The sequence below is a fragment of the Protopterus annectens genome, chromosome 2.part2, assembly GCF_019279795.1.
Source record: "Protopterus annectens isolate FY-2018-M chromosome 2.part2, PAN1.0, whole genome shotgun sequence".
Classification (NCBI taxonomy): Eukaryota; Metazoa; Chordata; order Ceratodontiformes; family Protopteridae; genus Protopterus; species Protopterus annectens.
Window position 1 is genome coordinate 100617937 of NC_056730.1, and position 24138 is coordinate 100642074.

The window sequence follows — 24138 nt, forward strand, 5'->3', positions numbered from 1 at the left end:
CCTTGGCCAGAGGAAAGCCACCATAATGGTCTTGTGGGATTCCTTCTGAAACTTCAGAAGTACCCTAGATATCAGTGGAAAGGGTAGAAAAGAATATAGGAACATTCCTGTCCAAGGAAAGAAGAGAAAAATCATCTGTCTTGCAGGCCTTCTTGCATGAGTCCTGGAACAGAATCTTGCCAGCTGATTGTTTAGACAGGAACAAATACATCTACTTTAGGAACTCTCAACAGATGGATATAATCTTGGACTCTCCACAGACAGATCAAATCTTGGAAGATCCTTGATCTAGTTTCCATTCATGAGGGTCTACCCTGGTCCTGCTCAGCGTGTTTGCCACATAATTTTGCTCTGACAGAATGTAGGATGCCTGTACTGCAAGACTATGCTGGAAAGCTATATCCCAAGCTAACACTGCTAGTCTACAAAGGGGGTCCAACCTGGTTCCTGTTGCTTGTTGGTGTACCACATGAATGTGGTACTGGCTGAAACAAATTGAAGCGGTCCCAGAGACCAAAGATGATTCAGACAGTTAAGTGCCTTGATCAGGGCAGGCATCTATTTTATACTTCTGTGCTTGTGCCTCTCATTGCTGTCCTGCATACCTTGAACTTTTATCCCTCCTGAAACTGCTCCTGATGCAAAGTTCAAGGAGTCTGTGGTTACTGACTGCTTTGGAACAGGGAAGAAGAAGGGGAGACCCACATTTAAGGAAATTTGCTGTCTCCACCAAGTGACTTGTATTCTGACAAACCCAGCACTGGGATTAGAAGATACAAAGGATGTTGGTGTTGGACCCAAAGAGACTTCAGATAACACTGTATCTTTCATACAGTTCTTGCCAGGGATATCATGAAAACTACAGATGCCATGAGACCCAAAATCCTGAGGTATTCCCTCACAGTGACCGAAGACTGAGTGAAAAACCTTAGAAATAGATCTAGATAGTCATGTTTGTTTTTCCTGTGAAAGAAAAGCTCTTTGAACTGACATGTCACAGGAACACAATCTTGTGTGAAGGAGTCAAAAAAGACTTGTGGATGTTCTTTTGGAATCCCAGCTTCTGTAAGAGATCTCTCACCCAAATGAGAGATTCCTGACACTTTAAAAAATACTCTGCAAAGATACACAGGTTGCCTAAATACGGCAAAATTTGGATATTATGTAGCCTGCAGTGAGCTACAACTGGATCTAGACACTTTGCGAACACACTTGGTGCAAGGGATAGTCCAAAAGGTAAAGCAGAGAACTGATAATATGATCCAAACACACAAAACCTTAAGAAACATTTGAAGTCTGGATGAATTGGGAAGTGATAATAAGCAGCTTTTAAATCTAGTGTTATTGAAAGAAGGAGAGATAACAGGTTGTGAAGTGGCAGCATTTTGAACTTGGGCACTATCACAAACAGGTTTAAGAACGAAAGAAAGATCTAGAACTGGTTTCCAAGCATCTTCTTTCTTTGGCACTAAAAACAACCTTGAATAAAAAATGTTCTCAACCTGGGACGAAGGAACTAATTCTACCACTCCCTGAGACATATTGTTGAAGGACAGGGGGAGATAAAGGACTCTGGTCTGCTAGCTGAGGAATTATCCCCTGAAAAGGAGGGCTCCCCCCACTGCCATCTGTAACCTTGATGAATGATCTTCAGAACTTTTTTGTCTGAAGCTATCTGTTCCCAAAGGACAAGTAGAGATTCTGACTTTTTTGAAACCCCCGTGCCATCTCTTCTTAAACATCTGTTTACCCATTAGTTGGTTAGACTTTTTTTCCCTGAAACTTGATAAGGGTTAGAGAACTGCTTACGAAATTGAAAAAGGATTAACTTGACCATTTCATTACACCTTTTTCATAACCTCTGCAGCAAAGAGAACAAAAATAAAAAAACAAATCTCAACTGAAAGAAAAATGTAAAATTTAATATTTCACATAATTTGAAAGGTTCTGACAGTGCAGTTACGCAAACCTCCTCAAAAGAGTGCCAGTGTCCATAAACCTGAAAGAAGTATCAACAGATTCATATACACTGTAAACAATTTGCAGTGAATTATACAATGGAAGGAACTACATTATTTAAAGCAGATTTTCCTCACAAGAAGAAATTGCAGACCAAACATCATCATACTTTCACAATTAGTCAGAATACACTTTAACATATGTGCTTGACAATTCAAAATTTAGAAAATCAAAGTTGCGGAAGCATACACTTTTTTCCCCAATACTATAGCAATAACCCACGCCTGGGTGTGGGTAATGCTGGATTTACCCACGGTTGGCGTGGACCAAACAAAGACAACCGTGGGTAAATCCAGCATTACCCACACCAGAAGTGGTTATTATTATATCTAATGACATTATTTAAGAAAAGAAATAATTACTTTTCTTAAATAATGGCATTGTATAATGCCTCTTTGCTGCCCTTCCGCAGCTGTCTGGTGTTCCGCGGCAGTTCTGATGTACTGCGCATGCCTACACAGTACATCGGAGCTGTGGGCAAAAGAAACGGAGAACGCAAGATCTCCGTTGCTTTTTACTGTCTCGCTATGTTAAATGGGTTTAACATAGCGAGACAGCTTTAAAATAAGCAACGGAGATCTCTGTTGCTTATTTTAAAGCTGTCTCGCTATGTTAAACTCATTTAACATAGCGAGACAGGTTAAAAAAAAAAGCAACGGAGATCGCAAGATCTCCGTTGCTTTTTACACACTGTGTCGCTATGTTAAAGGAGTTTAACATAGCGAGACAGCTTTAAAAAAAGCGACGGAGATCTGCGTTGCTTTTTTTAAACCTGTGTCGCTATGTTAAACTCTTTTAACATAGCGAGACAGTGTTTTATACTAACGGAAAAAGTCCGGGCGACCGGACCTTTTTCCGTTAGTATATTGAGGGATTTACAACGGGCACGCCGGTTGGGCTGGCCAATCAGCGTGCACATTTTAGAGGAGGCATTGTATAATTATCAATAATCTTCCCATCCTTGTCAGAAAGAGTAGGACTAGAATTAACCAAATGTTTAGCAGTAGGATTAACTAAATCTATAGCTGTTGTGTCAGGTTTGGGAAGAGTGTATAAAAGCTTAAAAGACTAAGGAACGTTATACATTCTACCTGCCTTTTTAGGGGAAGAAAGTTGACTATCAGGAAAATTGCAGGCAGTGGTACATGCATCCCTCCAGAGCTGACAGAACTGGGAGAATCAATGAAGGCTCTGGAAATTTCTTCTATAACAGCTTACAGTATTTTCTAATGGACTAAGAAACCTCACCAGAGAAAGAGAAACCCCCAAAAGGAGAATCAGAAACAGAGCTCTCCTCCGAGACTGAATCAGAGAACGGAGGAGAAAACCTGTATCGGTCCCTTCATCTTCCTGTCCAGATTCAGAATCTCGAATCTTCAAGGAAAGAGGTATCCCTCCTTCTTTTACTAGAAACCACCTTATAAGAAGATCAATAGCCTGAATTAAACCCACAGCCAGACCCAGTAAACTTCTATCTGAGGAAATTTGAGGAGTAGACACATGATTAGTTTTCTTTTTGCAAGGTAAAATGAGGACAGCAGTGTTAATGGCAGCAGCAGCTACCCCAGGGATCAGCACAACATTCTGACTAAACAGGGAAATTTCCCTGTTTCCTCTCCCAGGACTGACAAAAGTGAATCTCCTTTGCCCACTGAGAGGAACCCAACAGCCACAGAGGACAAGGCTAGCCCATATTCCGTGTGGCTGTAGGTGCTACACCACAGGAATCCAGGGTAAATGATGAGTGGGCTGAGAAAATGCTATGGCCACAGCAGAGTCACTCATCTGCGGCTCGGGCAAACTGCTAGGCTTCACTGGTGGCAAAAGGTTGTTTGCTTAATTTTTTTCTTTTTGTGACCAGACAGAGGACCAACCATAGGAGTGGTAGTTTATTCCATCGTTAAATGAAAAATGGTGCCTCTTTCCACTGAAAAATAAGCTGCAAAAGCTAATAAAATTTTAAAGTTTTTAAAAGTCACTTTTTTCACACAAAAACACAGTAAAAACACTTTCCCATCCCCAAAAATAAGAGACAATTAACAGACCATATAAAATACTGCACAAAACTTTGGAATCAATCAAAAGAGGCCATATAAGATGGGAAGAGAGATTAGATAGGAAATTCACAAAGGAACAATGGGAGGACATATGTACAGCTCCCAAACATGCAACAAAGTATAGAAGATTTAGTATTTTTCCCTGGAAGTATCCACATAGATACTTTTATACTCCAAGCAGACTCCAAAGAATTTTTCCTCTGACAGATGACAAATGTTAGAGGTGTGATGGGGATAAAATGGGTAACTGGGAACATATGTTTGGGGAGTGTAATGAGTTGACAGACTTTAAAAATTCCCTACAGAATACTTTGTCAGGAATACTAGCACGCATATGAGTGTAACTAAGGACATTTTTTTGAGCTGGGATACACGATCTGAACTGTCTAGACATTGTAAAGCCTTGTTAAGTTTAGTTCTGGTTGGCTGCTACAAAAGCAATTACAAAAAAGTCAAAATCAAAATCTAAACCAGCTATACCTGTAGTAGTGAATACTATAGCAGAGCTAAAAGAACAGGAAGTGGGATCTTTAGAAAAAAGGTAGGAGTAAATTGCATAAAAAATGGAAACTGTGGAACAATACATGCAGAAACATGTTTTGCAGAAGGAATGAGGTTTAAGAGAAGGCAGGATCTGAATTTATGTCATATTGCTTTGATTATAGGATTTACATCAGTATATCTCATGTATAATGTTTGTAAAAGTGAACTTGTTAATATGGGTCGATTACTTTTATATAAATGTATGTCTGTCTGTGTCACATATGGTAATTCAATAAAGATGAAAAATAAATAAATAAACAAAATAAACACCAAAAGAAGAAAAGCCGCAGGCCACAGAGACTCCGACAGAAAGTACAACCAATATGCAAACAATGTACACCAAACGATGCCAAAAACTATAAATAAGCGCTTTCATTTATTAACTGTAAACTTCATCAGAAAAAACAGTGTTTCAACTCCATTTAAACAACAGAAGGTACTAGATCACATGATACTAGGTACTAGGTCATAGGATTACCAAGCCTCCAAGCAAAGGAACAAATTTAAAGTGATAAAACCACTACTAAAATGCAAGGAAAAAATGAAGGTAAAAATGACAGGTTCAAAACAAACTCTCTCTCCAAAGCCTTCGGTTTTAATAAGCGTGAAATAGAAATAAAATCATTTAGCCCTAGCAGGATATCTACATTTAATTGGAGCTGACATTTTTATCTGTATTTTGAATTCAATAAAGATGTTTAAAAAAATCAGCAAATGGAGACATAGGGCAAGGCTCGAAACAAACAACCAAGAGCCCAACACAGTGCTACGTGAATATGGAAGTGTGCCATTTAGGGGCAAATGAAGGCATTATCAGCACATGTGCAAAAGTCAATATGAACAGTTCAAAAGTCAGAAAGAGCCAAGCATCGACTCTTCATTTTACCAATGTATGAATACTGCTTAGATTAACCACCTCATTACCCACATGGATTTACCCACTGTAGTGCACAACATACCTTTAAACTTTCCAGATTTTTGCAGAATTTTAAGATTTTTGCCTCATATGTTGGGTCTGTTCCTCATAACATTTGTGGCTTTCTGGTAAATTACTAGGGAGTGAAGTCACTAAATAATGATAGACATTTCAGTTTCAGATGTCATATCCTATAGCAAATATATGGTATCACAAAACCAGTTATTCCACTAACTTTCAATACTTAAAATCTGTCCTTATTTTTAGGCCTTTGTAACACCCCCCATTATTTTTGGCTTTGTCCAGATTTCTTGAACTAAGACGTTGAGAGGTATGGTGCACAATATGTTTGTCCATGCTACTTTAATGTCCAGAATTGGACTGTCAGCACATAGAACTTGCACAGAATGCAGCAGCAAGCTCACTGACTTTGATGCCTAGATCTTGCTTTAACAAATCTGTGTACTGTAAACTGCACTGACTGCAATTTTCCAGAAAAGTCATATTTCAAGCTGCCTTGTAGGTCTGCTTTAAAAAATATTTACAGGGACAACACCTTCATATTTACTACACATTCTGTTAAATTAAGCTATGAATACCAGCAGCAGGATCTTCTGCAACTGCAGTCCCAGCTCTAAATTATGCTCTACCTCAATGGGTTAAAGAATGCCAAGCTATTAGGATCTTTAAATGGTACTGAGTACTCACCTTATGAACAAACCTATCACAACTATCAATCGTATCTGTAATTTATGTTCTATTATTCAACCGTGTGACTATTGTTTGATAAAGTGTATTTCTTGATATTTCATGAAACTAGCTTAAACACTGAGCAGTTAGAACTGCTGCCTCACAATTCTGCATTGTCCAACTGGGTTCTTGCCAGGGATGCCTTCTGTGTAGAATCTGCTCACCTCTTCTGTGTCTGCATGGCTTTTAATTGAGGGCTTGGTTTCCAAGCATATCCCAAAGACTTGCTGTAGGTGAGCTGGAAATCCTTCAACCTGCCCAGAGGTATGTATGCAATGTCTGAGTTGGTCTGTGTTTGTGCATGTATGTACATCCCATGACAAGCAGGCATCCTATGTAGGACTAGTTTCCTGCCTTGTGTCCTGAATGATGGGACCAGCTCTGCCTCCCTGCAATCCAGAAATGCATAAAGTGAGTAACTGGAGAATGAATAAATAAACGTTCTCATCTGCACACATTATGCTAGTTAGTACTATGTGTTTAAACACATAATTTTTAGAACGCTACCATGAAATGAAAGAAGAAATTATGATTTCAGCAGAAAGAAGCTTACTTATGAACAAGTGAAACTGACAGCAGTTTTAAAACGAAGTAACTGTGAGACTGCAATACAGTTCCTGTTTCTCAGGACTGTTCCAGTATGCATATGGTGCAGACATACTTACCAATGTTTGTTAAATCTTGTATAATATGTTCAGACTGACTTGTTCCGAGGACATTTGTAGCTTCTACCCACATTATGACTTCCAAAAACATTGGAAACTGGGAAGTGGTACAGGAGTTATTGACAACTTTTGCTTTACAATCAGGGAAATCCACAGAAAACCTAGAAGTAAAAAAAAATAGCTTTTCTTAAGAAACAGATATTTTAAAAGTGGCAATTTATTACGAATAAATTAAAGTAACAGTTTTAAGGACAGTGCTCAAGTTTTACCGTTTTATAAATGTAGAAGTGTCAGATCAAAATTCTGTACAAAAGTATCCTAATTTTTTTTGTTTTTGTACTCGTAGCCTATAACACTTTTTTTTCAACAATAAACTTTAGTTAACACACTTCTCTACGAAAAAATAACAACAGCGTACAAATATTTGTCATCCCAAAACCTAACTTGTATCACAAAAGATAGTAAACATACTGCACAGAACATTAATCACGTATGGAAACAGTACACTCACACTCAACAATTCTGATTATAACAGAAAAGAAAAATATTCCAGTAGTTCTGAAATGCTATCATATGCATGCAGTTTTTTTATAACGGTTCCAGAGCTTGTGTTGCTAGACAGATAACAATGTCTCAGTGCCCTTACATCCCATCTTTCAGAACCTAAAAATGCTAACCATAAAAATAGAACAATTGTTAACCACAACCGTTCTTCTTTGGACGTGTGTGTGTGTGTGTGTGTGTGTGTGTGTGTGTGTGTGTGTGTGTGTGTGGGTGGGGGTTCAATTCTTAGCCAGCACCGCTCTTAACCATATTCTGGAGACTGTGAGGCATAGCTGTATCATGTGTAGCTAACCAGCATTATCTGCAGTGCATATCTAATAAGACGCATTGCTCTCTGTGCCGTTTTTCTGTAATACTACTGGAGAAGCATGCCACAGGTGTATCATCTTAAACTGAGTAAAAGCTACAGTGGGAGCCTGAGTGAAATCCATTCATGATGTTATAATAACCTCTCATTTCTTCTCAGTAATGGTTTTGCACATCATATTTTTCCATTTAATTTTCAAAGGAGTGAATACTTGAAAAATGTTTATTAGCATCCTACACCAGTGTGCAATTATCACTTTGCGGAGGCTGCATGCAGTATAAAATTTTAACAAACACCAGTCATTCTTATCCAGTACACCACCAAGACATGGTTTACCTCTACTACCATCTAATAGCAGCATCTGCATGTACTGCAACATTTTAAAGTTTACCTCTAGAATCGTTGGTACACAGCTGAAATGGGATAAATGTACCTCATGAATCAGATAAGTCCCTCAAGTATATAAAACCTCTTGTTAACCATGGAAACCAAAGAATTAGTTAGGAGCAAACTTGAGATAAGGGGGGCAACTACATTCTTATCCATAACCCAGTTATGCAAAGGCCTGCGTTCGCTACTCCTTCCGACCCTTTCTCCAAATCTCCCAGGTCCCACACCTTGTTCTTGTTGCAATCATGAATGCCTTTGCTTAAGTAATAGATCACATCTAATTCTGGCAAAACCCAGACTGTACTAGGAAGGGCTATAGCTCTCCAAAAGTTTGTCTAACTGTGCTGCTTTAGCATAAGCTAGGAAGTCAGGCAAATCCAGCCTTCCTTTTTTGGTCACACAATCAACTTCCTCTTAGACATCCTAGGATGATGACCATCCTATAGAAATGAAGCAACCATCTTCTGCAGTTTAGTAGGCTAAACTGAGTAAGTTACCTAAAGACTGTGTTTTTACCAAGAACATATACTTCAACAGACAGCATATTTTAACGGTTGCCAACTTTGACATGAGAATGTGAATTAAGCCTAACAACTTTTACTTTCATATCTTTCAAAAAAGGCTCCATCTTCTGTTCCACTATCCCATCATTACATAACTCCCATACAGCTCAGTAAGTAAACAAGGGGGTACAGTCGATCTGCCTATCTACTTAACTGTTTCTAAAGATCATCATTTAAAGGAAATAACACCAACTTGTTTACATTTACCTGCAAGCCTAAAATGTCATCAAAATTTTTAAGAATATCTACAGGCTGTGGTAATGGGATTATTCAACCACAGCACACCATCATCAGAAAACCAAAGATATGTTAAATTCTTTGTATAGGCAATTCCAATACCCCATTGTGGGTGATTTTGTCTCATAAAGCATGTCAAAATGTCAATATCTAAAATAAACAACTGAGGCAGGAGCGGGCAACCTTGCCTCACCTCCCCCTACAGGAGAACAGGAGCAGATAGAACTTAAGACAACTAAACTAAGGGCTCTCTATATAACAATCAGCACTGCTAAAGAATGCTCCTGTGATTCCACATGCTTGAAGTACATCCCATAAAAACCCATTCCAGGGAGTCTAATGCTTTCTGCATGTCCAGCAACAACACTGCCAGTGAAGAATATTAAAGCTTAGATTAAGCTAGCTGTACCATATTAACTATAATGAAACAGGCCTACTCCTTTTTGTCTCCCTTTTACAAAGCCCATCTGCATGGGGTGTATAAGTGGTGGTAAGAGCTTCTCTACTCTTGTAGCCAGCAACTTTGTGTATATCTTAGTTTTAAGTAATTGAAGTAAGATGGGACAGAAATCCTGTGGATTTGAATCCATTTTGAGAGACTTACGAATCAAAATTTTGTGGCCTGTCTAGACATCTGATGTAAACAATCCTCCAACTCAACCTCCATAAACAACTCTTGCAGAGGTTCTACTAAGATAGTGTTAAAGCATTTACAAAATTCTGCAGGTAGGCCATCTGGCTCTGGAACTTTCTCACTGGGCAGGTCTCATATACAATTCATAACCTCTTCAATAGTCATAGATCTGTTTAATTCCTGACACGCTTTTTCCTCTATTTGGGCAACTTTAGTAGTTGGTATAAGAAGGCAGTATGTAGCCCTGAGTCACCCCCCCCTTTTCATGCCCTATATAAATGGGGAAAGTACTCTCAAGCACAATTACTGATTTGCGCATCCAGATGTACAATTCTCTTCTCATCTTTCATGAAGGTAACTGACATTTCCCTTCTTCCTTCTACCAACTTATTTACCAAGAGGACTGGAGGACTAGAGATCCAATATTGGCTTTATTGATTTGATCAGTCTCTAGCAAGCCTGCTATATCCAGCAAAGAGCTACACCCACCCACAATCTTTTATGCAAGACTTGGAGAGGTATGAAAGCTCCGAACTGTGAGTAACAAGCATTTCACCAAAAAAAGAAAGCAAAAAAAGGCTTTTACTTCAATTCTACTTAAATATTTTAAGCTGCACTTATAGTGACCTGTGTGGTGATACTTTTTTGTACTTTTCTGCTTTTATCCGTATTTTAGCTAAAAAAAATGTTATCTATTTGCATTTCTTAGTTTGTTCTGGGACCTTAGTCTTGTACCTTCATTTGCAGCACTGTTTATACATTATACTGCACTTCTATCTCCTTAATAAGAATTACAAGTAAAAGGTATTTGTATTTTGAACCCTGTCTGGGGCCTTAATCTTGTAGTTTAATTCACAGTTGTGGAAGACCTATGAAATGCTGCTAGATTTGCTCCTTATGTTGTCATTTATTACTACACTTTTTTCATAACCAGTGTCACTGGTAAATTTCTGCAGAGTCTGGTACCTTACACAGTGGTAGAATTTGCAATAGTGACAGCATTGTATATTATGCTCCAGAACTGATGCTTCATTGCCTTACAGTTGTTTATATTAAAGTTTTGCTGCCAATCTTGCATTCTGCTTATTTACCTGCTTAAAGTTGTATTCCAGTGTCTTTTTGTTTCCCGGTTCTTTGGGTCTCCTCAACCCCTCAATGAGACATTAAGGTAAAGTTTCTGAAAGCGAAATCTACCTGGGATCACTGACTTGCAGCTCAAGGTAATTGGACTAGAGATCCAAGACTAGATTTATTTCAATGGCTTCTTGCAGTTTGATTTTTTCCCCCAATTTTCTCACCCTTTTCCTGTTCTGGTTTTAAAAGGCTGTGTCTCTGGCCTCTGCCTCTTATGGTAATCTGATTTCCAAAGTCCCTCCCTCCTCTGTTTAACTGCTACTGTCTATTGTGTGAGCTATGTAAGTACTCTTCCCACCCACTGGTTTCCATAGATCCATAATATTGAATGGCTATCCAGCAAACCAATACTGCTCTTGAGTAAACCTCCTTTACTACATATTGTCTCCTGCTCATTTTCTCAAAACTCCCATCTGCTTGGCACTCTTGACACACACTGAGATGGTCCTGAATTAATCCTGCTCCATCCTTAGCAGATAAAAGATTTATTGTTATTTTATTTGTCATTTGTTAACCGGGTTAGTCCAGAGAGAGAGATTTTCAGTGGTCAGTGGACCTGAGAAAAAAAAAGCAATAAGGCAGATTTAGCATACATCCAAAAGTTATACAAATCATATCATACAGTTTTATATATATATATATATATATATATATATATATATATATATATATATATATATATATACTTAATAACTGTACAGATCAATTTAACAATTGAGGAGAAAAGCTCCAATAAGACAAAAATAACATACATTCTAAATTATACAAATCATATTATACAGTTACATATACTCAAAAACTGTGCAGATGAATTTATCAGTTAAATGAAATGTTTATACAAGGTAATAGGGCAGGTAATAAACATTAGTAAAAGAAGTTAAAGTATCTATTTAAATATATTGAAGACAAATTTATAACAGTATTTGCAAAGCAATTTTTACAGAAGACAAGTATAGCAAGCAAAAAGACTGAAGTGTGGCTATTTACATATATACAGTACACTGATGGTTTCCCGTTGGTGTACAGAATTATTTTACTCTACATACTTAAGATAGAGAATGTCAAACCGCAGTGGTACAGCGGTAGCATTGTTGCCTCACAGCGAGAGGTTCTCCCGTTCGATTCTCGGCGGGAGTGCCTTCTGTGTGGAGTCTGCATGTCCTCCCCGCGGTTGAGTGGCCTCCGAAAGACATGTGTGAATGGGTGTGCCTTCGCTGAAGGTTGGGCATCGGGCTGGCAACTCGGCACCACAAAAATCTACTGTCGATCATTAGCGGACCGGAGTTCCACTGTGGAGACCCCTAACCGGGAAAAGCCGAAAAGACAAACAACAAACTTAAGATAGAGAATAAAGGAGAAAAGGTTTTAGGGAAAGACGTGGGGGGAAGGATTAGGTTGGGTCGCGGCAAGTTTTTCAGTTCTTTTTTGAAGCAGTTAGTGCCTTCGTTGAAGGTTGGGCATCGGGCTGGCACCTCGGCACCGTAAAAATCTACTGCCAATCATTAGCGGACCGGTGTTCCGCTGTGGCAACCCCTAACCGGGAAAAGCAGAAAGAAGAAAGAAAGAAAGAAAAAGTGTGTATGATAATATGAATATCCGAGGGGAGCTGGTTCCAGGCTTGGGCCACAGTGCTTTTGAAGAGTAGTTTGCCTATATTTTTATTGGGTTAGTATATATGTCAAGAAGGTGTTGATCGAAACTACGGAGAGAACGAGTAGGGGTGTAGAAGGATACTAAAGAGGAGAGGGAAGGATAGGCTGAAGGTTTATTAAGTAAGGAGTGGGAAATTTGTAGCTGGGATAGTAGTAGTAGTTGGGGGAATTGTAGCCATTGAAGTTGCTTTAGAGCAAGGCAGTGGTGAGGCTTGTAAGGTTGGTTACTGAAAATCTAGCTATTTTGTTATATGTTTGTTCTAACTTGGTGATTAAGGTGGACTGAAGGTGTGTAAGTATCAGAGAGGCATAGAGAAGACAGGGTAGGAGGTAAGCCTGTGCCAGAGAGGACTTAGAATCAGAAGTCAGGAATTTTTTGTTTCTATAGAGAAGTACTAGTTTTTGATGTGTCTTTTTGATACATTGTTGAATATGAAGATCACATTTTAATTGGTTGTCAATTATGGTACCCAGGAGCTTAGTGTGTGATTCAGTTTTGATGATAGTGTTATCGAGAGATTAGATAATTAAGGTGGATTTATGATGGGAGAGTCTCTTAGGAATGAAGAGAAGGAGTTTAGTTTTTTACAGTTTAGGGTGAGTTAGTTATCAGTTAGCCCAAAAAAAAAGATTTTTTTTCCTTTTTTTTGCACTACTTTGTTGTACATGGCATACAAGTATAATCCAAGGTTTACACATCATTACCTGTTATTGTTTCTTTTGTTACCTGCCTACATTTGCCATGTGGTGTTACCATAGGTTGCTTTAGCATTCATTGTATACTTTATAGCTGCATCTTCAACTAATATCACCTACCACAGTATGAGGTTTTACCATTTGTTTAATTGCCTCTTTTACCATCCTGCCAACTGCTTCCAACTGTTAATCTGTTTGTCTTACTGCTTTACTAATACCAGTCTGTATCCCCTCTCTCTGGCTCTTACCCCTGGGCTCTCCTCTCTCAAATCTTACTATCCCTTAGTCCATCCAATTCCTCTACTTTTTCCATCACTTTCAGCTTTCCAACTTATCCTTTACCCTATCACTACCTTAGTTCTGGTTGTTTTTAATACCTTCTAACATTTTATTTATTTCTTCTCTCCACAATTTTTTTCTTTCTCTAGGTAGCTCCATGAATCTTGACCCCCCCCCCCCACTGATAGCCAGTCAGAAGTTTTATGGAAAATGAGTAACACTTAAACCTGAAACTGCCACTCCAGAAGGGAATCACATGTTATCTACTGACGGATGCTCCAAACAATTACCTGCACTATTACTATTTCAAAGTCAATGTATGTACAAACTGTATTCATATTCAAGTCTTAAAATGTACCACCTTTCTAAATGGAAACTTTTTTTTTCTTCTAACCCCACAATCCCTCATACGTCACCACTGCCCTCCTCCGGTCCCTCTTAACTTAAGCTATCAAATCCCTTCTGTTTATCCCTAACCTCCCTTCTTTATCTCTCTTTCTACTGCACTAAGTGTGTACTCTTTGCGTCCTCTTGCCCTACATCCTTCTGTACTTCTCTCTCTCCTGTCAGGTCTGCTGCACACCCCCCCCCCCCAGCTCACTCTCCCCTCATTGTCCACACCTCTTTTAGTCTCTTTTGTAATTCCACTCTATCACTGTTTCTGTCTTCCTCTCTCATCCTACTTTTTCACCACTCTTCTTGACCCTCTCACCTTGTGGTTTCTCTCCAACTTACCTGACCTGAATTTTTGATTGTTTTTTGAGCCAGTATCCACCTTGCCTGTGCCAGCCCGCACCGTTTGCTCTTACTACGCTCGGGTTCACTCTGCTCCCCTACCCTACCCCCGTTCCCACTCACTGCTACATCAATTACAGTTATACTTAGTAAACCCCTCCAATCCAAGACCATCAACCAATCAAATCCAGTCATCTTATCTCTCACCCAGTCACTAACACCCTTACTAGTTTCTCAGACCCTGCCTTGTCACACCTAAATAGACACAACCACTCATCACTACATATTCATAACTCACTACTACTACTTTCTTACTTCCTCTCTCACAGTTCTTTACTCAATCCACTATACCCCACACCATTTCTCCTCTCCTCCTTCTCCTCCCCCTGGCCTTATGTCTCTGTATTCTTACTCACTTAACATCACTACACATTATCTTCAAATCATTCAGGACTGAGTCTATAACTTATTGCCAGTCCTCACTTCTCTCTAGCTACTCTGACATATCCCTCAGCCTATTCAAATCAAACACACTACTATATGCCTAATACAGGTTACTTCCTCTAAGGAAAGTTACCCAAAACAAAATACCTGTTAACAGCTGCCCTAAAAGAATTTGGCCAGCCCTCACCTATCCTGATATGTAATCCAAGCTATGCTAGTGTGGGGACATCCATTCAAACCAGGACCTGAACCATCTACTTCCAGCCCTTCCAACTCATACAAAACATTTAAGATTACAAACCTTAACCTGCAAAGTGTAAGAAACAAAATATCAGAACACCATGTCTGGATAACACTCAATAAACCAGACATAATAGCAGCAACTGAAACTTGGTTGAAACCATACATAAAAGACACTGAATTCCTTCCTCCAGGCTACACTTGTCTTAGGGTTGATAGACCACACAAAAGAGGAGGAGGCATTGCTATACTCTACTCAAGTACCTACATTACAGTACCTTACTCCAACCCAATTCCACAATTTTCCTGAGCAGAGATACTATCATTCTTAAGACTGAATAATTCCAAGAATCTCTGCATCACAGCTATATACATTCCCCCAGGCAATAATATTTCCCTGTTAGAAGACATTCTTGACTGTATGTCAAACAATATGAAAAATGAAACAACTATCCTTGGTGATGTAAAAATAAACTGGTCAGATATATCAAATTAATCGCCTCAACTTAATATCAATCTCTTTAACTTCACCCAACTAATTACAGACATAACCAGAACCAACAAAAACAAAGATGGTGGCTCAGTACTTGACTGGATATTAGTCTCCAACCCAACCAAAATCTCAGCAACAGCCACTCTTTCCTACGGCATCAGTGACCACTTCCCAGCCTATACACTATGCAAAAACACCCCAACACCATGTCACCATCAACATAAATTTACAAGAAATCTAGTTAATTTCAACCCTACTACCCTAAATGAAACCTTAATAAAAATCAAGTGGACTGTACTAAAACTCCTTCCCCTCGATGAAGCTGTTGAATTCTTTAACTCTACTTTTCTGGACATCCTAATAAATCTCACCCCAATAAAACAAAAGAGAGTAAAAACTAATCATGCCATATGGCTCAATCGATCTACTAAACAAATCATGGCTGACAGAGACAAAGCTTGGAAAAAATGGCATATAACCAAAAATCCCTCTAACCCTCTACAATTCAGGCAGTTCGCAATCAAGCAAAATGGCTGGTCAACAATGACAAAAAAGCACAATACCTTGGTCTGTAAGAGAATTATAAAAAAAAAAACCCAAAATTTTGGAACTCTATTTCATCTTTACTAAATCCAGACTCTGAAAACAACCCCTGTCCTTACCCAGCCAAAACACCTAGTGAAATAGCCTCCCTCTTCAACACTCATTTCATCAATACTATATCATGCCTCACAGCAACCTTCCCCCAAACCAATGACAGTAACTCATGTCCACCTAAACCCACCTCACAAAATACTATCTCCCCCCACCCACCTTTTCTGTCTCTCCTATACCCACTGCCACTATCAGAAAACTGCTTATCAAACTGAAACCATGCTCTAACGTTCCAAACAACCTACCCCCAGAATACTTTCAGATGTCTGCAAAAGCCATTGCCTATCCTGTAGACATACTCATCAACATATCTATCCAGGACTTCTACATACCTAGTATCTGGAAAAATATTACATTCTACTCCTTCACAAAGGTGGCAACTACACAGATATTTCAAACTTTAGACCTACTGCTATTCTTTCCCCTCTTTCTAAAATCTTGGAGAAATGCATCCATAATCAACTTTTAGCTATCTACTTGAGATACCTGCAAAATCATATCTTCACTCTTTTTTGACCTCTCTAAAGCCTTTGATACTATCTCCCACCCCCTGCTACTCTCAAAACTCTCTAAACTAGGTAACTCCCCCTCGACTCTAGACTAGTTTACTAGCTGCTTAAACAACGGACAACAATATACTAAATGGCAAAACTCTCTCATTTCCTTGAAACAACCCCAAGGTTCTATATTAGGTCCTCTACTCTTCAGTATTTTCATCAACAACATCCACTCCAGTCTCATTAATGGTACAGTAGTTTAATATGCAGATTCTACCATTATTTGCTCTGCTAACTCTATTACCGAACTTCTGCATGCTACCCAACATGCTTTCACCTCTACTGAAACAAGGATGACAACCACATTTCTCTAAATCCAAAAAATAAAACAAACTGCTGTTATTCAGCCCCCAAAAAAGTACCTCCATAAATAAGGCAAAATTTATCATATACTCTCAAAACAAGACCACTATAGAAGTAGTACCTAATACAAAACTACTGGGAGTCATCTTACATGAAAGCCTTACTTTTGACCTCCATATCCATACCTCTATCAAAAAAAAAAAAAAACACACAAAAACTAGGATCCCTCTCTCTCTCTCTCTATATATATATATATATATATATATACGTAAATATTTTTAACAGCTCTGCCAAACAAACTCTTGCCCATACCTTCCTCCTCCCCTCACTCCTATATGGTGCCCCACTCCTCACCAATATCCAGCTATCCCTAAAAAATAAGCTAGTGTCCTGTTACAATAAAATAGCCAAATTCACTAGTGCCGAATATTCATCCCATCACTGCTCTTCCTTACAGTCACTCAATTGGCTCGAACTCCCACATCACCTAACTTACCTGCAATTAACCATAGCACATAAAATTATTTACAGTCCATCAGACTGCCCAGCCCTATCTCCAGTCCTAACTCACTACCACCCAAAGAGATCACTCTGATCTGAAAACCAACATCTCCTGCAAGTTGACAAACCTAAACTCCCAGCAGGTCAAATGCTCTACTCTTTCTCTACTGCCAAATTATTTAATGCACTCCCACTAGCTTTTAGGACTACCAGTAACATCTCCTCCTTCAAAACAGCTCTGAAGAAGCACCTCTCCACTCTCTGGCACTGTAGATGCTCTAACATCCATCTTCCTAAGACTTGACTCCTCCACCTTATATCATATCACCTTTTTTCTCTACTTCCATCCTCCAAAACCTTGACTCCTATTACTTCTTCACAGCCACCACTCCTAGCACCAACCTCTCCTGACTTCTAATACATACACCTTTAAACAGTTATTTTAATTCTTCCTGTATTACTCAACATCTACACTCATAAAGCCTTGTGCTTGTATATTATCTCTCTGTACCACCTATATTTTCATAATGTATTTTTTGCACCTGTACTTCCTGTAATAACTATGCATTTTGTTAATACAAATTGTTCCAATGTTATGCAATTTTATACCGTTTTTTTTGAGCTTTCCCCCCAGGCCTCAACTGAAAATAGGTTCATAGGTAGGTACTAGGCTATTGGCCCTAGGGCCTATATAAGCCTAGCCAAAGGTACCCTGGCTTTCGCCACCCAAGAAAATTATTTTCCTGTGCCACTGTCAAGCAGAGCCACAGAAGTGATCCCTGGGGTGAATTTCCTATCTGGAATGGATTCTTCTTGGCCCAGTGGACTTTCCCGGTAAACAAATGCCAATAAATAACATAAAAGAAAAGAAAATAAATAAAATTCTCAATGATGAGAAATGAGTTTTGAGAAAGAGAATGAAGGTGAGAGATGTTATCAGAGAAGGAGATGAGAGTAGAGTTGTTTGGGCAATGTATTAGGGAGGAGGTGCCACAGCCTGACTGAAGGTTGTTAACAAAGATGTTGAAGAGAAGACGCCCGAGAATAGAGCCTTGAGGTACACCTGTCTGGATAGGTAAGAAAAAGTAGCAGGAGGTATACCATCTGACTGACTGCAGTCTGTTGGTGAGGTAGCTGGGGAAACAGAGAATAGTGGAGGTGGAGAAGTTGAGTTCATTTAGTTTAGTTAAAAAGCTTAGAGTGAGATACAGTATCAAAAGCTTTTGAGAAACCGAGGAATAGAAAAATAAGTACAGTTGTGTACACTTACCATAAATGTAGATGTTCGAGTGTATTCACTATTGCAGTCACTACATTTGGGTAATCTGCTGGCAGGTTGCCCTCAGTCGGCCTGAATTCCAAGGTCTTGGGTCCTGCGTCGGTTGCTGTCTTCTCTACCATGACGTCAGGTCGTCAGGGGTATAAAACATGCATCCAACGCCATTTTCTTTAGTTTTTCTTGCCCCTGATGTCAGGTGCCCCCAAAAAGGTAGCAATATTATATAACTATAAATATATATATATATATATATATATATATATATATACATGCATCCATATAAACTTTTACCTTCATCTACAAGCAAATACACCATATAGGTTGTAGAAGATAGAGAAGGAAAGATAAACTTTAGAATGACAGGGGGATGGTGGGAGGGTAACCTGGACTGCAACAGTGAATACACTCGAACATCTACATTTATGGTAAGTGTACACAACTGTACTATGTTCTTCGTGTTTCACTGTTGCAGTCATTACATTTGGGTAGAATCCCAAAGCTATGGTTGGGAGGCTGGAGCTAAACAGCAATCGGTGCGGCTATAAGACCCTGCAGCACTGCAGTGGCAAAGCCTGCCCTGGACTTAGAGTAGAGAGGCAAATGGTAATGCTTTGTAAGGGTGTGAACAGAACTCCAAGTAGCAGCCTCTAGAATGTCTTTGGTTGGTACTTCTCTGAGAAAGGCCGCTGAAGTAGCTGCAGCTCCGGTGGAATGAGACCTAATGCAGTGGCTTATCCACTTTGAAATTGTCTGCTTTGAAATAGCCCTTCCTTCTGATCCGGCAGCTTATGACACTAGTAATTGCTCAGTTTTTCTTAGAGCTTTCGTCCTGCTCAAGTAGAATCTTAGCTGTCTGTGTACATCCAAGGAATGCAGAATTCTCTACCCTTTGTTCTGCGGATTTGGATAAAAGGTTGGCAGATGAATTGTTTGGTTAAGAGCCACACTGGAAACCACCTTAGGCATAAAAGTAGGATTTGTCCTCAGAGACACCCTGTCTGGGTAAAATATGATAAAAGGCTCTACAGCCATGAGGGCTTGTAGCTCTGAAATTCTTCTTGCTGAAGTAATTGCTACTGGTAAAGCTGTCTTCCATGATAAGAACTTTATATCAGCGGTAGCAGCTGGTTCAAATGGAGGCAGGGTGAGCTTTTCCAACACATAATTGAGGTCCCATGCAGGTAATGGTGATCTTCTAGGAGGCCTTAAATTTTTGGCTCCTCTGAGATACTGCTTTAGTAAAGGATGAGAAAAGATTAGTGGCTCTGTATTGTAATGAGCCGAAATGGCAGAGGCATGGATTTTGACTGATGAGAAAGATAGGCCTTTGTCAAGCATCTCAGTTAAGTATTGTAATATCTGAGGAATATGTGGTTCTGCTGCATCAGTTCCTTGTGCTTGATTCCAAGCACAGAATCTCTTCCATTTGTCAGCATAAGATTTTCTAGTACTAGGCCTTCTGGCTACCAAAATGACATCCATCACAGCTTTACTGAGAGGTGTTGTTTGTATTATTACATGATTAGTCATGCTGTCAGGTTCAGAGACTGTAGTTGATTGTTCAGGATCTGACTGTTTTGCTGGGATAGTAGTTGTGGTCTTTGAGGCAAGGTCCAAGCTGGGTATTGAGACAAGTTCCTTAGGATTGGGTACCAGTATTGGCGGGGCCAGTCCGGGGCAATTAATATCATCTTTGGCTTCTCTTGTCTGACTTTTACGAGGACCTTGGGTAGAAGAGGCAGAGGAGGAAAGGCGTAAACTGATAGGTTTTTCCAGCTGAAGGATAGTGCGTCTACTTTCCATGCTTGTCTGTGATAAGTCCTTGTGCAGAATATTTTCAATTGATAATTTTGAGGAGAGGCAAACAGATCTATATCTGGGCTCCCCCATTTCTCTGTTATCATGTTGAAGACTTGTGGATTTAGTTTCCACTCGTGTGGATCCATAAGGTTTCTGCTTAAATTGTCTGCCAGAGTGTTTTGTTTTCCTGGCAAGAATTGAGCTTGAAGATGTATTTGGTAGGTCAAAGCTGTGTCCCACAGTGCCATGGCTAATCTGCAAAGGGGGTATGAGTGTGTGCCCCCTTGTTTGTTTATATACCACATGACTGTGGTGTTGTCCGTCTTTATCAGTAGTTGTCCTGGATAAAGCAAGTCCTTGAAGGCTGTTAGGGCATTTTGAACAGCTAGCATCTTTCTGGTTGATATGTAGATGCATTTGGTTTGGTGCCCATATGCCCTGAATGCATCTTCCTGCCATGTGGGCCCCCCAGGCATAATCTGATGCGTCTGTTGTTAAGGTTTGGCTGGCAGGGAGAACAGTGAAGGACCATCGTATGTTTTGGTGACAGGTCTTTGCCCGCCATAGAAACTCCTGTTGCAGGAAGGGAATGAGAGGAATCATTGTTTCCAGACTGTGTGAATGTTGACTCCATAAACTTTTTAGGTACCATTGAAGTTTCCTCATATGCAGTCTTGCATATGGAACTAGTAGGATGCAGAATGCCATGAAGCTTAGAGCCTGCAGAATTTGTCTTGCAGAAGACTGGGATTTTGTTGCCATCAGTTTGAAGTAAGTAGTTAGTTGCCTTTGTTTGTCTGGTGTTAGGTAAGCCATCTGGGCAGTTGTATGCAAGCTTGCACCCAGGAATGTTATCTTTTGAGAGGGTACCAATTGTGATTTCTTTTCATTTATTGTGTACCCTAGGCATGTTAGTAGCCTTTTCACAAACGCCAGGTGTCGAAGAAGAGTGTCCTTGTTATCTGCTTGAATGAGACAGCCCTCCAAGTAAGGATATATTTGTATACTTGTCTGCAAAATGCAATTACTGGTGCCAGGCACTTTGTAAAGACCCTGGGCGCAGTAGATAAGCCAAAGGGCAGTTCAGAGAATTGGTAATGCATTAAGCTTGCCTTGAATCTGAGGTATCTTCTGCATGACTGTCTTATTGGGACATGCAGGTATGCCTCTTTTAGGTCTAAAGTCACCAGCCAAGCATCCTTGCCCAACATGGGCAGAAGCTGCTGCAAAGTCAGCATTTTGAATTTTGGAATGTCCAGGTATGTGTTCAAAATCGAAAAATCCAGTATTGGCCGCCAGGCCTTGTCCTTTCTGGGTACCAAGAACAGTCTTGAGTAAAAACCTTGTCCTTTTTCCTGTTCTGGTACTGTCTGAATGGCCCCCATTTCCATGAGGGACATAACCTGTTTCTGTGCCTCTGCCCATTGATTTTTTGGCAGATCTGGCCAACCATTTGCCATTGGCAGAGTGTGGAAATGGAATCTGTATCCCCATGATACGATGTTTAGTACCCACTTTTCCTGGGTTGTTAACTGCCAAATTTGTGCAAAAAGTGCTAATTTTCCCCCTATGGGTGCTGCCAAAAGATAAGTGCTTGGTGTAGGCAGAGGAAAGTCATTGGGATTGCTTTCTGTAGGTTTGTGCTTTATCTCCTCCAGATTTGGAGGTGGATGCGCCCCATTGCTTTGACCTGTATGAGTCTTGCGCCTGGTATCTGGAACCCTTAGGGCGTCTGGATTTGCCCCTTTGAGCCCTGTCTGACACAGGAAAGGACCAATTTTTTGTGGGCCAGTGTCTACTGAATGTTGGTGGCTGCACTTGTAAGAAGTCCTTAACAGTTTGCATAGACTTGGTTTTGCAGCTGTCATCGGTTTGATATACAAATGTTGAGGTCTGAATACAACCTCAGAAGCCAGTGCCTGCTCAGCGGCTCTGGACCCATCCAAGGGAGATACATCCGTCAGTCCAATACCTTGAGTATCTTGTGGCATGCCGGACTCCACGTGGGTGCCAGTAGAGGCCTGCAACTCGAAGGTAGTGGGTATCAGGGGCTGCAAAAGTGCCTCACTGAGTACCGGCGAACCGGCGACTGGCTTAGGAGAAGCTTTGTCGTTAGTTTTGGATCTCGACTGCCTTTCTCTGTCCTTTTCTTTGCGTTTTTTATGTACTCTGGTAGTCGGATTGCTATCCGACGACATTTCTGGGAAGTTAAATCTGTTTACAAAATACTGTGATGCAAATATATACCGATGCTTAACAGTGCGTTGGTTAAATCTAGCACAAAACCGACAGCCAGGCACGTTGTGATCAAGGCCTAGGCAAGGAATACAGTATAAATGGAAATCCTTATGGGGTATTTGCTTCCCACAAGTAATACAATTATTAACTTTTTCTGACATCGGTAAAAAGCAAGAAAAAAGTTTCCCCAACGGGGTACTTAGCTTTAGTGAAGACTTCGGTTCTGAAACTCAAACTCGAATATTTCAGTAGTCGGTCGACCGGCACTTGCGAAATGCTTCTGCTTCGGGCACCCCGTGGCAAGAAAGACTAAAGAAAATGGTGTCAGATGCATGTTTTATACCCCTGACGACCTGGAAGAGAAGACAGCAACCGACACAGGACCCAAGACTTTGGAATTCAGGCCGACTGAGGGCAACCTGCCAGCAGATTACCCAAATGTAATGACTGCAACAGTGAAACACGAAGAACATCTGTTGTTTTCTGTCTCTAGCCTCTGCAAATGTGTGAGTGAAAGATAGAAGGGCAGTACTGGTACTGTGGTTAGGCCTGAAGCCATGTTGAGTGGAGGTCAGAAGATTTTCCTGGATCAGGTATTTGATAAGCTGATTGTGTATGCATTTTTCGAGGATTTCTGAAAATGGGAAAGAATGGCTATGGGCCTATAGTTAGAGGGATCGGTGGAGTTTCCACCTTTGTGCAGGAATATGGTATAGAAGGATTTCCAGATGTCAGAGACAGTAGATTCTTAGATTGCTCTATTTACAAGAATTAAGATACAGTAGGCTATAGAGAGTGCTGCAAGTTTGAGAAAGAGGGGAGGTAGGTAGTCAGTAGAGGGGGAACATGGTTTATGTTTGAGTAGAAGAGATTTTATGTAAGCAGTGGGGACTGACTTTAGTGAAAAGGGGCTGGTAGTGGTGGTTGTAGAAGAGGTGGGGGAGGATCATAGTTATGGTCAGTGTGGGTTAGTTTACAGATAGATTCAATAAAGTGGGAGTTAAGTAGAACAGCATTTTCTAGGGAGGTGTGATCAGAATATGGTATGGGGGTGGAAGAACCCACAGGGTGGAGGATTTTATTGATAGTGTGCCAGAAGTTTTTGGGGTTGGAGTGGTGTGTGGTTTGGGCCATGTAGTAGAAATTTTTTTCTTATCTTTGTTGACATGCTTTTGGGTCAGGTTTCCTAGCTCTTTGTATTTTTGTAGTAGTACAGTAGATTTAGTTTTTAGCCATTGCTTCCAAATATGATCTCCTGTTTTCATGAGGGAATGAATATATTTTGCAAGCTAGGGAATGTACTTAGATTTTATTCTAATTTTTCTTAGTGATTGCTAAGGAGTTGAGTATATTGAGGAAAGTACAGCTGAATTCTATTACTGCATCACTGAGGGGAAGGTATTTGAGGTAAGGCCAGTTCACTAACAAAAGTCTATTGTTAAAGGTTTCTGTATCAAAGTTAGAGAGGTTGCTGCTATCTTTGTAGAA

At 40.0% G+C, this 24138-nt stretch overlaps 1 protein-coding gene across 5 annotated transcripts in view; it reads right to left on the minus strand.

Annotated features, from left to right (window-relative positions):
* Positions 1-24138, minus strand: part of IL6ST (interleukin 6 cytokine family signal transducer) — a 2713809-nt gene that overhangs the window by 1294960 nt on the left and 1394711 nt on the right. For all 5 annotated transcript variants that reach the window (XM_044063784.1, XM_044063780.1, XM_044063781.1 and 2 more), the window contains one exon: positions 6951-7111. In XM_044063784.1, the coding sequence (XP_043919719.1) occupies positions 6951-7111 (161 nt within the window). The remainder of the gene's footprint in view (positions 1-6950; positions 7112-24138) is intronic.